Source organism: Planococcus citri, chromosome 3 (assembly GCF_950023065.1).
Source record: "Planococcus citri chromosome 3, ihPlaCitr1.1, whole genome shotgun sequence".
In the NCBI taxonomy this organism is placed as follows: domain Eukaryota; kingdom Metazoa; phylum Arthropoda; class Insecta; order Hemiptera; family Pseudococcidae; genus Planococcus; species Planococcus citri.
In genome coordinates, this window is record NC_088679.1 from 39,384,836 (window position 1) to 39,399,036 (window position 14,201).

The 14,201-nt window shown below is 32.7% G+C and overlaps 2 protein-coding genes across 2 annotated transcripts in view; one reads left to right on the forward strand and one right to left on the reverse strand.

Moving 5' to 3' along the window:
- Dscam2 (Down syndrome cell adhesion molecule 2) overlaps positions 1–10,083 on the forward strand; it is a 108,561-nt gene extending 98,478 nt beyond the window's left edge. The window contains exons 11-31 of the mRNA XM_065354065.1: positions 1,420–1,707; positions 4,050–4,169; positions 4,250–4,423; positions 4,564–4,714; positions 4,850–4,998; positions 5,118–5,249; positions 5,323–5,862; positions 5,952–6,092; positions 6,173–6,328; positions 6,867–6,984; positions 7,052–7,230; positions 7,316–7,585; positions 7,667–7,848; positions 7,917–8,166; positions 8,258–8,401; positions 8,537–8,680; positions 8,754–8,870; positions 8,946–9,070; positions 9,164–9,314; positions 9,398–9,491; positions 9,582–10,083. Coding sequence (XP_065210137.1) covers positions 1,420–1,707; positions 4,050–4,169; positions 4,250–4,423; positions 4,564–4,714; positions 4,850–4,998; positions 5,118–5,249; positions 5,323–5,862; positions 5,952–6,092; positions 6,173–6,328; positions 6,867–6,984; positions 7,052–7,230; positions 7,316–7,585; positions 7,667–7,848; positions 7,917–8,166; positions 8,258–8,401; positions 8,537–8,680; positions 8,754–8,870; positions 8,946–9,070; positions 9,164–9,314; positions 9,398–9,491; positions 9,582–9,777 — 3,821 coding nt within the window. The 3' untranslated portion in view covers positions 9,778–10,083. The remainder of the gene's footprint in view (positions 1–1,419; positions 1,708–4,049; positions 4,170–4,249; positions 4,424–4,563; positions 4,715–4,849; positions 4,999–5,117; positions 5,250–5,322; positions 5,863–5,951; positions 6,093–6,172; positions 6,329–6,866; positions 6,985–7,051; positions 7,231–7,315; positions 7,586–7,666; positions 7,849–7,916; positions 8,167–8,257; positions 8,402–8,536; positions 8,681–8,753; positions 8,871–8,945; positions 9,071–9,163; positions 9,315–9,397; positions 9,492–9,581) is intronic.
- Positions 9,316–13,982, reverse strand: fidipidine. Its single transcript, XM_065354067.1, has 15 exons — positions 13,393–13,982; positions 13,204–13,317; positions 13,038–13,132; positions 12,846–12,957; positions 12,622–12,777; positions 12,435–12,545; positions 12,307–12,354; positions 12,153–12,203; positions 12,012–12,065; positions 11,742–11,911; positions 11,559–11,672; positions 11,278–11,486; positions 11,082–11,202; positions 10,920–11,004; positions 9,316–10,836 (listed from the first exon to the last, which is right to left on the reverse strand). The coding sequence occupies exons 1-15, from the start codon at positions 13,474–13,476 to the stop codon at positions 10,651–10,653; spliced, it is 1,710 nt and encodes a 569-aa protein (XP_065210139.1). The 5' UTR covers positions 13,477–13,982; the 3' UTR covers positions 9,316–10,650.
- Between the last annotated feature and the right edge of the window lie 219 nt (positions 13,983–14,201).

A 14,201-nucleotide genomic window follows, 5' to 3' on the forward strand; every position in this document is an offset into this window, starting at 1 on the left:
CAGGAAACGTCATTTTCACAGAATGTTGAAGATGAAAAAAATGGTTCTTTTTAATGATGATGATATTGATGATTGATGAAATGATGATGAACATTGAATTTTAAATCAAGCTTAGATTTTTTTTCTTTATTTGACGATCAAAATAGAATTTTAATTCAACAATTTTGTTCCATTTTGCGAAATTGCGAATAGTTCATGTGATTTAGGAAACAAAACCCAACGATGTAGCCATTTTTGTAATGTGCTTGTAAAGGCGAGTGAAACGATACCAAATTTGATTTCAAATATTTTCGAATATTTTAGGGGTAATCGAATATTTTTGTCGAATATTTCACCTCAAAAAATCGAATATATATTGAATATTTTACCTTGAATGAGAGCATATTTTGGGTTGCCCTAGTTATTAGGAATATCTGCCATTATTTCATAAAAACATTATATTCGAATGGTAAAAGAAATTGAATCGAATTAAATAGTGTCGTCGCTATTTTTCTTCGTAGAAAGAAGAAATTCGATCAAGAAATAAAATCTTTCAGGGAGAACGAAAAAAGTAAATGAAAAAGTGACGAGTGAAAGTTAATTTTCATCTGATAGTGTTTGGACGAATAATTTATTTATGTGACAATATTAATTCATTTTCTTCCCCGTATAAAAGTACCTACCTAGCTTAGGTACTATTTCAGTTCAAGTATTGTTCAATTTTCGATGATTGATTACTTTTTTCTCAAGTAGAAAAAAAAATACAAGAATAAATAAAACGAATGCCACTTTAAAAGATCTTCAAGTATCCGCTATAGGTGAGAATTTAAATGGTATTTCATCATTTCATTCAGTTTAAGATTCGGTGGTTAATGGGTTATGTTATAATATAAATAATATCAAAAAGTAGGTACCTATACTTCATTCATGTCACGAATTTTTTGAACTGAATTTTTAATGCCTTAAGATTTCAGTAATAGAATAAAATGAAAATGATTTGTGGGGTACCTATTACGGTAGTGATACTTGAACAGGCAGGGAAAAAATATTATCTCGACTGCGTAACGTGTACTTTTTCTGTACTTTTCAGTACCTCCTAAATTAAACCCAATTGCCTCACATAGAGTGCTGAATGTTGGCGAAAGAGCTAGTCTAACATGTTCGGTCATTAAAGGAGACTTGCCGCTAACTATAGCATGGAGCAAAGATGGCCATCCTTTTAAATCTAAACATCAGGCCACCATCACACAGGTAGACCAGTACAATAGTTTACTGGTTGTCGAAAGCGTTACCCCGCAACACAGCGGCAATTATTCTTGTGTAGCTCGAAATCCAGTCGCCGAAGAGATAATTACACAACATCTGATGGTTAACGGTAACTTAATTTACGATTTTCTTACTAATATATTTAATTTTTTTTTTTATTTTAATGTATTCCAGTTCCTCCTAGTATTGAGCCTTTTTATTTTCCGACGGATGGTTTACAAGAAGGCTCTAGAACAAGAGTTGTGTGCGGCATAAGTCGAGGAGATCCTCCCCTTGAAATTAGTTGGCTTAAAGACGGTTCGGCCGTTTCTTCAAAAAACGGAGTCAACATATCTACTCTTGACCCGTATTCTAGTCTGCTCAGCATTTCTAGCCTAACGGCGTCACATTCCGGTGAATATACTTGCGTAGCGGTCAATCCCGCTGCACAAGTGAGGTACTCCTCAAAACTTCAGGTTAAAGGTAACTCTCTAAATTAAAAACACGAGCAATTTAGAGCCCAATAAGTGTGTTTATCTTTCCAATGCTTTTGGCACATACACCCGCAGAATAAACTACTTAATAAAGGAATCCGTCGTTTCTTTCACGAAGGTAATTGCTGCACTTTTTGGTTGTGTTTTTTTTATTTCGTTTCTCACGTACACTACGACTTTATTATTTATCTCCTTGAAATGGTGCCCACACTTCGTCGATGATTTGTTCACCCCGATGTATCTAATAGTGCCGTAGATAAACCTGATGTTTTTTATATTTTTTCCATCTCGTTTACCTACTTCTTACACAATATAGGTACCTATCATTCTGTAGTAGGTCAAAATAATCAGCCTCTCGAGTGAATTTGTATCCCTGCTACACATTTAAACGAGTAATTGCACGGAATTGAAGATGCAAATAAAAACAAGCTGATGAATATCTCTTCCGAATTAAAAAAAAAAGTTTCGATTTCGTTTTCACGTTGTTTCAAATTAGGTAATTTGAGAAATTCGCGAGTCGGATTTTATTTTGCAATATACGTAGATGGAAAGCTACGTTGAGTAGTTTTCCTACATCGGCAAATGAGAAGGCTATATTATTTTCGTTTTATCTACGGCACTTACTAAATTTTCCCATGAAGTGGTATAGTTGGGATTTATTCTGTAAATTATTTCGAATTTCTAACGCTTTGCATGTTTTTTTCCTCCCCTGTGTAGAGTTGGAAACTGCTTTTTTGAGAATTTTGAATGCGAGTGAATGATGAAGCATTTTTTTTTTTTTTTTTTTTTGTGAAGTAGAATTTCTAGTCAATGAAAATTGACGTAGGTATACCTTTACTAGTTGAATTTAATTTTTCAAGAGTACTTAGTTAGTTATGAGTATTTTTGTTCGTGCATGAAAAGTGATATTTTCTTTTGTGGCGAGTATACGTGCTTTCAATTTTTCACGCATCAGCACATACATAGTTGCTTATTGTAGAAATGGGTATATATTTTAACGTAGATTGTATTTCATATGTATATTAATGTATGTACCTAGGTATATTGAATACGTTTGAAACAGAATAATGGATAATTATTTCGATTTTAATTGGAATAAAGCAGTATTTCTAACACAATAATTGAATGAGTGGAATAAAACTCGAGTGAATTTTCGTTTCGTCCAATTTTCGTACAAATTCATCAAAATAATGGGCTGAAAATTTCCCTAATGAAAAATAAAAATACGAAAAAGAACAGTAATATGCATGTAATACCTACATAATGTTTGGAAAGGAATTTTGCTCCATCATTCAATTCTAAAAATTTTAATTACGTACCTACCTACCTGATTCTTTTATGAAAATAAAATTATTTAGCGATGCTTTTTTTCGAATACCTATGTTATACCTACACTTTTGATTTCCTATCGATGGGCTCTTAGTTTGACTTTTTTTGTTTTTTTCCACTCCTCTCTATCCTCTTTCAAAAATTTGGGTATCCATATTGATGGATTTGGACTCGTGAGGTCCCAAAACGGATTTTTTGTTGATGTACTTTTGCATGGTTTTTAAATTCTGTCCCTGTCAACTGGGATAGGTACCTTCCTTGTTAGGTATTCAACTGTAACAGCCCACTCAACTTTTTTGAAATTCATGGAATTTTAAATTTAAAAAAAAAATTCTTTAACTCAGTTTTTGAAAATTTTGGACCTCATCCAAATAACCCTATAATAGACTTTGAAACATCATTGCAGTTGAAACAACCGGATGTCAGATTTGTCAAAATAAAACATGAACAAAATTTTAAAATAATCAAAACTAGAACTCTAAACTCTAGCGAATGTGATTGTATTTTTCCAATTATTTTTTGTTTTTTTTTTTTACGTATCTACGTAGTCATTCATTTTTCAATTTTTCTAAAACTTGAGCCATGGGTACTTATGGTATTATACTTACCTATTTATGATTTTGCTCGATGAATAAAAAGCATTTTTATTACGTGTATTTCAAAGCATGATGCTGTTTTTATTTTTCCTTTATTTCTCTGATTATCTTAGTCAACGTTTTCTGGAAGAATTAGTTCCTTTTTTTTTTAAATTATTATAATTTTAGCCTGAAAGAATAATAATACCGAGCAATGTTTTTTTGTTTTCATTTCGATTTTTTCTTTCGTGTATTTTTTGTATGTATACTTAAAAATTCTTGCATGATTGCTTGTATGAAAACAATTCTGTGAAATTTCGCGTATTTGTCAACGTTATTGTTAGTTAGGTACCTACTTATAATTATGTAAAATCGAAAAAGCAAAAACTTTCGCGAAGAATAACGTAAATATTTTTGTTTTGTGCAGTTCCACCTAAGTGGATTGTTGAGCCAACTGACGTTAATGTGGAAAGAAACAAACATGCGGTAATCGATTGCCAAGCGGATGGTGTCCCAACGCCTACATTGCTATGGAAAAAAGCCATAAGTATTAGCATAAATTAAACTATTTTTTTGTTGTTGTTTTTTTTGTTTTCTCAGTAAATGCTAATTAAATTTGGGTTACAGGTGATAAGTCGGGTGATTATAGTGAAATTCGCGAAAGCTCCACTATGAGAATTTTGAGCAATGGTTCTCTCATGTTACAAAACGTTAAAGAAAATATGGAAGGATTTTATTTATGTCAGGCTTCAAATGGTATTGGAAATGCGATTGGAAAAGTTGTTCAAGTAAAAGTCAGATGTAAGTTCGATTACGATAAAGAAAAAAGATGTTTAGCTTAGGCGAGATATTTTTTACGTTCGAGGCTTATTATAAGCACTATATCTTTATTGAATTACGAAAGGGAGCCTATATGAATCTTTCTCTTTTTTTTTTACCAGCTTCACCCTTTTTTGCTGCTCCTTCAAGAACGGTATCTGTTAAAAGAGGGGATACAGCTACTTTACAATGTAACGTTAACGGAGATAAGCCTATTACGGTGAAATGGATTCGACATGGAAAATCCGAAATTTCATCCACTAATAATTACAGGTAAAAAAATGTTTAAAATTTTACGTACTTACTTACCTACCTACGTATTTGTTTAGTTTATTCATAAAGCTAAACGTTTTTCAAAATTTTCGAGGTTTTTTTTGGATTTAATTGGATTTATCGTGTGAATTTTAGAATTTCTATCCGACAAGATTCCACAACTGATGGTGTTTTAGCCGAAATGCAAATTTTAGGAACGGAAAGTAGTGATGCTGGAGCATATTTTTGTCAGGCTAGTAATCTGTATGGGAAAGAGCAACAATTAGTGAATTTGCATGTTCAAGGTAGGTATCCAATGATTTTTACGTACCTACCTAATTAATTTAAAGTAATTTAATAGCAAAATATTGATATCTACTTATTAATAAATACCTTACCTACCTACTTTTTTTCCCCCTGATAGAACCTCCAGAAAGTCCAACAGATTTGAAAGCTGTCATGGTAAACAGTCAAGCCGTTAATATACAATGGCAACATCATTCCGGACACGAAGGAGAAGTATCAAAATATGTTGTCCAATACAGACGATCAGATGGTAAAATTTTTAATTCGTTGTTCGCATCTAATAATATAATTCGTCCAAGTAATAGGATTTTTTTTCATCTTAGACTCTTGGCAATTCGCTGAAGTGAGCAGTCAGCTGAGAGGAACTTTAATTGAGGAGCTTCGCCCGGCTACCCAATACAGATTTCGAGTCGTAGCTGAGGGTACAGCTGGGCAGAGTAAACCCAGTGAGGAAATTGTGGTTACAACCGAACCTCAAAAACCATCAGGTCCTCCGCTTAATATCCAAATACAATCGGTTTCATCCACTGAATTAGTTGTGACTTGGTCTGCTCCTCAAACCGATTTGCGCAATGGAGAGATTCTAGGATACAACGTTGGTTTTCGAGAGGAAAGGTTAGTTTTCATTGGATTCGTCAATGGCACACGATGTTTCTTCCTTATTGAGAAATTTTCTTTCCTATGCAGCGCTCAGTCTTCGAATTTCAATACAACAAAAGTTATGAGCGAGGGAGAAACTTACGAAGAGATCCTTTTGAAAAATCTACTGAAATATACCAGGTATTTGGTCATCGTTCAAGCTTTCAATCAAGTTGGCGAAGGTCCTTTCTCTGAGCCTGTCACTGCTCAAACTTTGGAGGATGGTGAGCTTTGCAAAATTATTTTATATCGTATAAGTTGCGAGTTCGAATCATAATAATTTAATACCTATCGATATTGCGCTCATTTTCAGTTCCCAGTTTGCCTCCTACAAATGTGCTGTGTACAGCTTTGAGTTCCCAATCACTACAAATCACATGGCTTTCACCTTCACTCCAGTCATGTAACGGTGTTTTGCAGGGTTATAAAATCCAATACGATTCTTTGAGTCAAGGTGGGTCCAAGCATTAACATTCGATTGTGTAATCGAGAGCAAATGATTCTAAAAAGTTCAACTTTTGATTTACATTACAGGCGTTGATGATTATGGTGTTCGCAAAACTACTGCGTTGACAATTGTTCTCACTAATTTACACAGATTTACTAATTATAGTATCGAAATATTGGCGTATACGAAAGTTGGAGATGGTGTTTACAGTAAACCGATTTATTGTCTCACAGATGAAGATGGTAAGGGAATCATAAATTCAATTGGTCACATTTAAAGATGTTCAAGAGTCAATTTTTGAGAGTTGAGTCGACATTTTTTTTAGAATTTTTTGGTTGAATTTTTAGTCTTAAGATCCCAGAAAGATTTGCCCTTTGGCACTCACTAAATTAGTCACTAATAGGTATCTAATAGCCATTAAAAAAAAAAAAAATGTTTTAGTAGGTAATTAAATAAATATACATAGGTACCTAGGTATTTATTCATTAAATTTAAAGAGTAAAAATTATTGGAATAAATAAAATTAGAGAAAAAAACTTTGTAAAAATTGAAATCGATTTTTAAAACTTGATAAAAAAATGTTTGCCTGTGTGATTCTGTGATTCTAACGATTGCAATCTTTCCTTTCATTCGTGTAACGTTTTGAAAAAAGATAAAAGAAATGAAAAAAAAATTTCCTATCGAAAAAATTCTCAAAATCTCGTGTAATTGACGCACTTGAAAAAAATTCTCAGAACATTCCAATTCTTCATCTAAAACAAGAAAATTTTTATATTGCAGCTCCCGGGCCTCCTGAAGATATAAAAGCTTTTCCAACAACTTCTCAATCACTGCTGATTTCATGGTTGCCGCCTGCTGAGCCAAACGGCGTAATAACAAAATACAATTTGTACACGAGGTATAATTTAATTTTTCAATAATCCTGGTTTATGAAACTCATTTATATAAATGATTCCATTTCACAGAATTGTAGAAGGCACTGAAGAAATAAATCATCGTAAGCTCAACTTACCAGGAAGTCATACCACGTACGAAATGAAAAACGCCCAACAACAAGTAGAATATCAATTTTGGATCACTGCTGTGACTCGAGTTGGTGAAGGGCAAAGTTCTTCTGTAGTTTCACAGACTGCAAGTTCAAAAAGTGAGCTGCAATTTTGTTTTTAATTTCAGTTCTGTTGAGGGATTCTCAATTTTTTTTTACATTTGATTTTATTTTGTGTCCGCAGTTCCCGCTAGGATATCTTCTTTTGGAACAAGAATACTCAGACAGTGGCATTCCTCGGTTACAATGACTTGTTCGATGTTTGGTTCCCCGCCTCCAAGAATACAATGGCTGAAAGGAGAATATCCGGTTCAAAATTCTCGAAATTTGATTTTAAAAGAAAATGGCGAAATTTCGCTCTCTAATCTAATGCGAACTGATACCAATAATTATACTTGCTCCGCTCAGAATAAATTGGGCTCAGATTCTATCACCTATCAACTCATTGTTCAAGGTAGGTCTTCGTGCAATTTTAATGAATTCAGTTCCTGTGCCATGAATTACCACTTACAATTTTATTTTGATCTCTGTTTAGTTCCTCCAAGTGCTCCATTACTATACATATCCAGTTCTACCTCAAATAGTATTTTATTCCATTGGAAACTCACCGATAATGGAGATTCGCCCATTACTTCGTATACTATGAAATATAAAAAAGCTACTGAAACTTTAAACCAAATTACATTGCCGAGAAAAATAACCTCGCACGAATTAAAGGTGGGTAAATAACTCGAGGTAAAAAATGATCTTTCGTGGAACAATTTTACGACTTTCATTTTTCACAGGGATTAACATGCGGCAGTACATATCAAGTACATATGATAGCGACTAACAAATTAGGCTCGTCAAAACCCAGTAATACTTTAACCGTAAGAACTCAGGGTCAAAAACCAGGCATACCTCAAAGATCGATTTTTATTTCTCCCAATTCTACTTTCGTTTTGCTGAATTTACACGTTTGGCCTGATAATGGCTGTCCAATTTTATATTTTGTAATAAAATATCGTCAACAGAATGATATCGATTGGATTATAGGTAAGAAAAAAATTCCTCCCTAATGATCGTATAGGTACCTTTCTTTTTTATTTTGATTGACTTTGTATTTATGAAGCGTTGCATTTTCCAGTTTCAAATTCAATGAAACCGCAGCGAAAAGCAGTTATTCCTGGGTTACTTCCTGCTACCGAGTATCATATTCAAGTTGAAGGATATAATACAGCCGGATCTTCGGCTGGAGATTTTTACTTTTTCACTCTAACTAAAAATGGAGGTAGGTTTCTAATAGGTACTCAAAATCAGTCGTAAAATCCTGTTCATGATTGTATGTACATACTAGAAACTAGGATGTAACTTTTTTGAATGTAGAATTTACATAAAGGCTATTTTTTTTTTATTTTTATTACAGAAATTCCGCCCCCAGAATCTGTTAAAAAAGGCGAACTCTCAAGACCTTTTTTTATGAGTACCAGCTTCGTGATTCCAATTTTAATTACTATTGCATTTGTTACCACTGTTGGCATGATTCTGGTGTTCTTTTGTTGGAGAAGTAGTAAGCAATTTACTCAGACTTAATTGATTTATTAAAAATATTTACTAATAAAAGTAACTTTTTTTTGGTACAGAATCCAGAGATATCAGAAAAGATTCTATTGACAATGATCATAATTTAGTCGCTCAAAGAGAAAGATTTTATGCGACTCTTCAGAAAGTACAAGAGGAAGTGCCTGATAAAATACCAGGTTCACTTATTTCATTCTAATTATTTTTTTGTTCGCCTATATCATAACTAATACCTAAATATTTGTCATTTTCAGAATCAGCATCAGATATTTCACCTTATGCCACATTTCAGTTGGGTGACGCTAGCAATACACTTTTACATAACATGATGTATCAAGACCACGAATTAATGGAAGGAGCTCCAACGCCTCAAACAACTGTAAGTGCACATTTTCTTCACATCACAGTTTACCCTTCCTTCCGTGACTGGTTCATATGTATTTCTAACTACATACATTCATTTGATCAATAGATTTGTAAAACAAGAAGAATACGCAGAAGAAGCAGCCGAAGAGCTGAGACAGCATTGGAAACAGATGAGTCTGATTCCGATATGGATCAACCGACTTCTAGTCGAACAGAGTCTTCCAATCAGTTGGATTCAACTTTAAAAAATAAACAAAGTAAAACTTTCAAACTATAATGAATAATTTAACAAAACGTAGAAATAGATAATAAATAACAAAACTATTTTAACAATTTACAGATTATATCTATCACGGAGCTCAATCATGTACATCGTCCGACATGTCGCCGCGATCTGATCATAAATCCTTATCACATCGTGGAGTAAAACCAAAGTACAATATCAAATTATATAAATAATCACGTAGCCTGCTGTCAACCAGAATTAAATTAAATTCCAAATTCGAAACGTTACGATTTTTCAGCAAATGGATAGTTCCAAATAAAACATTTCGATCTATTTCGGTAGCGGAAACTTCATTTCATGGCAGATCGGAGCTTAGCGAAGCTGAATGTGATTTAGATACGGTTAAAAAAATGAAATTTGGTGCTCGATCGAGTCTTTGGTCAAGGCCATCAGCGAGGAGAGGAGATCATACGGATTATTCTATAGCCGTATGAAAAAAATTTCGTTGGTTACCATGAAAAATATATGCATGATATTTTGTATGATTACTTCCTGTAATATCTAGTGAAATAATTTTTTTAAATTATTGTTATTTAAAAAAAATTTGTTACGAGTATCGAGAAAAAAAGAGGGGGAAAACGCATTAACGTTCGCAGTAAACCAAATGACAAGAAAATGTAGTTACCACGTCATGTGGTATTCAAAATTTAAAAATTTACGTATTTCTTTCAAATTTACTGGACATGAGCAACGAATAAAACAAAATAGTAGATGGATTATAACATATCAGCGCAATAGGACGGTTTCGGGAAAAAATTAATTCGTAGCAAGTAATGAAAAAAAAGGCTGAATTAATCAAGCATTATTCATAATTTTCTTGGGTTTCATAATTTTTAAATTTCAACTATTTTTTTACATGGACTTTTCAATATGATTTTACATTCCTTTTTTATTTATATACTTGTATTCGAGTTTATAAAAATGTTAAAACTAGTTACATTTTATGTAAATATGAATTTGTTATTCTTTTGTTTTTCTATTAATTTTTACAAAATGTTACTGATAATAATAATAAAAACTTTCTTAATTAAAGCAGTACTTTCTCTTAAAAAAAATATTAGCTTTTCCCCGAAAGACAATAAAATTTTGATTCGAAATTATTTTTGATATCATCAGTATACTAATAATGTAGGTACTTAGCACCCTTTAAATTCAACTACATATAAAATATTAACTAATAAAATAAATAAATCACGTAAAAAAAATATCACGTAGGAATGTAGATATCTCGCAATATGGGAATGAATAAATGCTTGCCTAAAAAGAAAAAATCATACCACGAGATGAATTACGTAGAAAATGAGAACTCAATTTTCATTTGCTTTCATCGCTTTCATTTTTTCTAGTTGAATGGTCAGTTTTTTATGTCTTTTGTACACTTCTGATAATTCTTTCACAGCAGATATGTATTCCCTTTTTTGCTCATGGAGATCTAAAAGACGATTTTTCAACATCTCTTTCGTTCTCAAATTATCATTTCTCTTTTGAACAGCCTGCGAAAGTGGAAAAATACGTATAAATAATCACAATAGTGGTTAGAAAATTTTCGTTTTTTGTGGTTTTTGCCACATCTTACCTTCTTTTTGACATCTTGAATGGCAGAAACCCTGTTTTGAAGTTGATGTAAAAATTCATCTCTACTTCCAGCCGATGAGAGGGCTCTGATAAAAATATATTGCATTAGAACAAATAGTACCATAAAATAAGGAATCCAGCGATTGTAGAATTTGAAACGTACGTAGGGAAATTTTCATGCACCGAATTCAGTAAGTTGAACTCTCTCTCCATGTAAGTGAATTTATCGTTAAGAGCATTGTACAATATAACGAAACGTTTGGTTTCCGTGTGTTTTAAGGCCACTGCAACGAAAATATTTCAATTTAACTCGTGGAATATCAGAGTGCAGCTAAAGCATTTTGAAAATATTTAAATACCTTGCTTATACAATTCTAAAAATCGTTTTTGATATTGCGACAGTTCAGCTCGAGAGGGTATCTGGTCAACGTTTCTCTCTTTAGCTGAGACTTCTCGAGTCCTTATACCCAATTCTTGTTTCTTCTTTTCAAGCTTTCCTTGTAAATGAACGATTTGGTTTTTCACATCTTCTACATCTTCTTCTCCTTGATGATTACTCTCCAATTCTCTGAAATGATAGGGATAATGTAATTCAATATTCGCTTTCTTCAGTAAAAATATATAACGAAGTTGAACTCACTGAATTTCGAATTCTAATGCATTTAAATTAGTTTTGTAAAATTCTTTGGAAGTTTTTTCAGTTTCTTTTAATTTTTCGTGTTCTTGAATTAGTTCTTGGATTTCTTGCACAATTCTACAAATCAATCATATTTTAATTTTGAGTATAAATTTTTGTAATTTAATTTACACAGAGAACAATTACTTTTTTTCTTCCTCAGCCAGATTACTCAATGATATATTTTTATTTTTAATTGCATTGGTGATGCTTTCCGACTCCACGATCGCTTCTTTTATATCTTTTTCTAAACGGTCCTTTTCTTGTTGAAGTTCTAAACGTTTCATTTCAAGTCGTTTATGTTTCTTTTCCGTGTCCTATGAAATCAACAAAAAAAAAAACACGTCAATTTATTACGCCTTATCATAGAAACAATAAATGTATTTTTCAATTAGTATGCATCAAGATAATTTTTACCTTCAACTGTAAGTCTTCAAAGAATTGCTCTACGTTTTCAAAATTCAGTTTTTCCTGTAATTCAAAAATCAACCCGTTTAATATACCGGTAACGAAAATATGAATTTCATGTCGCGGAACAAAGGTGATCAATTATCCTACCTCACTACATTTTTCTTTCGCCAGTCCATGGTACAGTTCTTTAATTTGATTCTGCAAAATTAAATTTCAATTTTGATTATCGTACATACATACTTCAACACTTATGCACTTGCGTTGAAAGCTCGATACAAATTAAACGAAGAACGATACGTACTTGAGACAAAGCTTTAGTTCCTTTCATTCCAACCACGAACTTTTGGTTCTACGTACATCGCAACATTCGAATACAAAAATAGAGAAAATATTTCCAAAGAATAGGTTGTAATAATAAGAATAACATACTTCTCCGGAAGCCGATAATCCATATTCGGATAAAGTACTTTCAACCTTTGACAGCAGATCTTGGATGGATTTGTTGGACTGCTTAGCAACACGACGAGGGCTATATTTTTCCTACGAAATGAAAAATGTGCTGATTTAAAAATCAAAAAAGGGTTATTCTGATATTCAAGAATACGTTTATATTTACAGATATTTGGTCAATGTGTCTTAAGGTTTTAAGCTTCAGATTTCTTAAACGTTCTCCTTGAGGATGAGTGAACCTTTTGTAGTACTGATTCAAAGCATACGCCAATAGATAGTCTTTCTTTTTCTTTCTGTTTTCATCGGACCATTGTATAAGCCACTGAAATCACATCGAATTTCAATGAAATGTCTTGGTCATCGGGTTAGACTTGTGTATTGAAATCTTACTTCAATAACTGGGTAAATGTGTATAAAATCTAATCCTTGAATTTGATGCGGTTCGATGAAATGTGGACATTTGATTTTCGGTAATACGACAACAACTTTTTCTGTCAACGATCTATTGAAAAATGATAAAATTCATATAAGTACTCAACACACCTATAATTATTAAGTAATTTTGTTAAAATCGACACCGACATTTTCTGTCCTAAACTTAAACTATCTTTGAATAATAGATCAGCTTCGATATCAATTTCTGGCGAATCAATGCACCATGTCATTCCTCCTACGATCTGAAAGATAACGAAACACGTATGAAATAACCATACAGGAAACGAAGGTGTAAAGTTCGTTCATCACATACAACGTCGAAAGGGGAAATCTGCTTGATTATGGCTCTATAATATCCAGCAGAAATTAGATCTCTAACGATGTATTCGTACTTCAACTGTTGCTCTTCATCTTCTCTGGTTTCAATCTACATTTGAAAATTTTAGTAAAGTGTAATCGTTCATATAATTATATAGTAGAACACTATGTACGTAGTACATACCTTGACTTGTTTACCATCTGCGTCCAACACAAACGTAGGGACATTATATCCCCGGCTTTTGAAGATTTCATCAACTGACAACATTTTTCCGGGGAGATTTCAAAGCATTACTCGTAAAAGAATAAATTATTTGGATAAAACTGAAACAGCGTTCAATGAAATCCAGACAGAATCACTCATTTCAGGACAATGTACTCTTTTCAGTTCATCGTCATCTCGTTATTTTAATTTTCAATTTCAACTACTTTTCATTTTCAATTTTTCATTTTCTTATCAATTTTCTTCATACTTCTAAGTTTGTGGTGGGGATCTATCAGGGGGAGGGCACTTCATCGATATTACACTATTGGGCTTTTCTACAATCCGCGGGTTGCATACTCTCTGCCTGATTCTTATCACTCTCGGAGGCAAAACATTCCTCTGTGCTATTAAAAATACACGGATTTCGAAGTTTTTATGTAGAAAGTCCAACTTTTTCGATTGTTCGCGGATGCTGGTGAACTTGAATGTGGTCTCAAATTAAAGACAGTGAAATTCCCTATCGATTGATGTATAATTTTTATCATTTCGCGTAAAAATAACGGTTTTATGAATACTTTTATCCACCGTTTCTTCGTAATGTCAACTTTGAACTAAAAATACTCGAAATTTCGATCGAACACATAGGTATTTTATTATATCAAAATGTTCGTAGTTTTATTCTCTTTAAAATGGGTGCTCACCCAAAGCTCTACCTTTTACCGTTCAAAAGTTTTCGAAGTTTAAAGTTGCGGAAACAAGCTTCAAGCGGTAAGTATTGAACTTTGAAC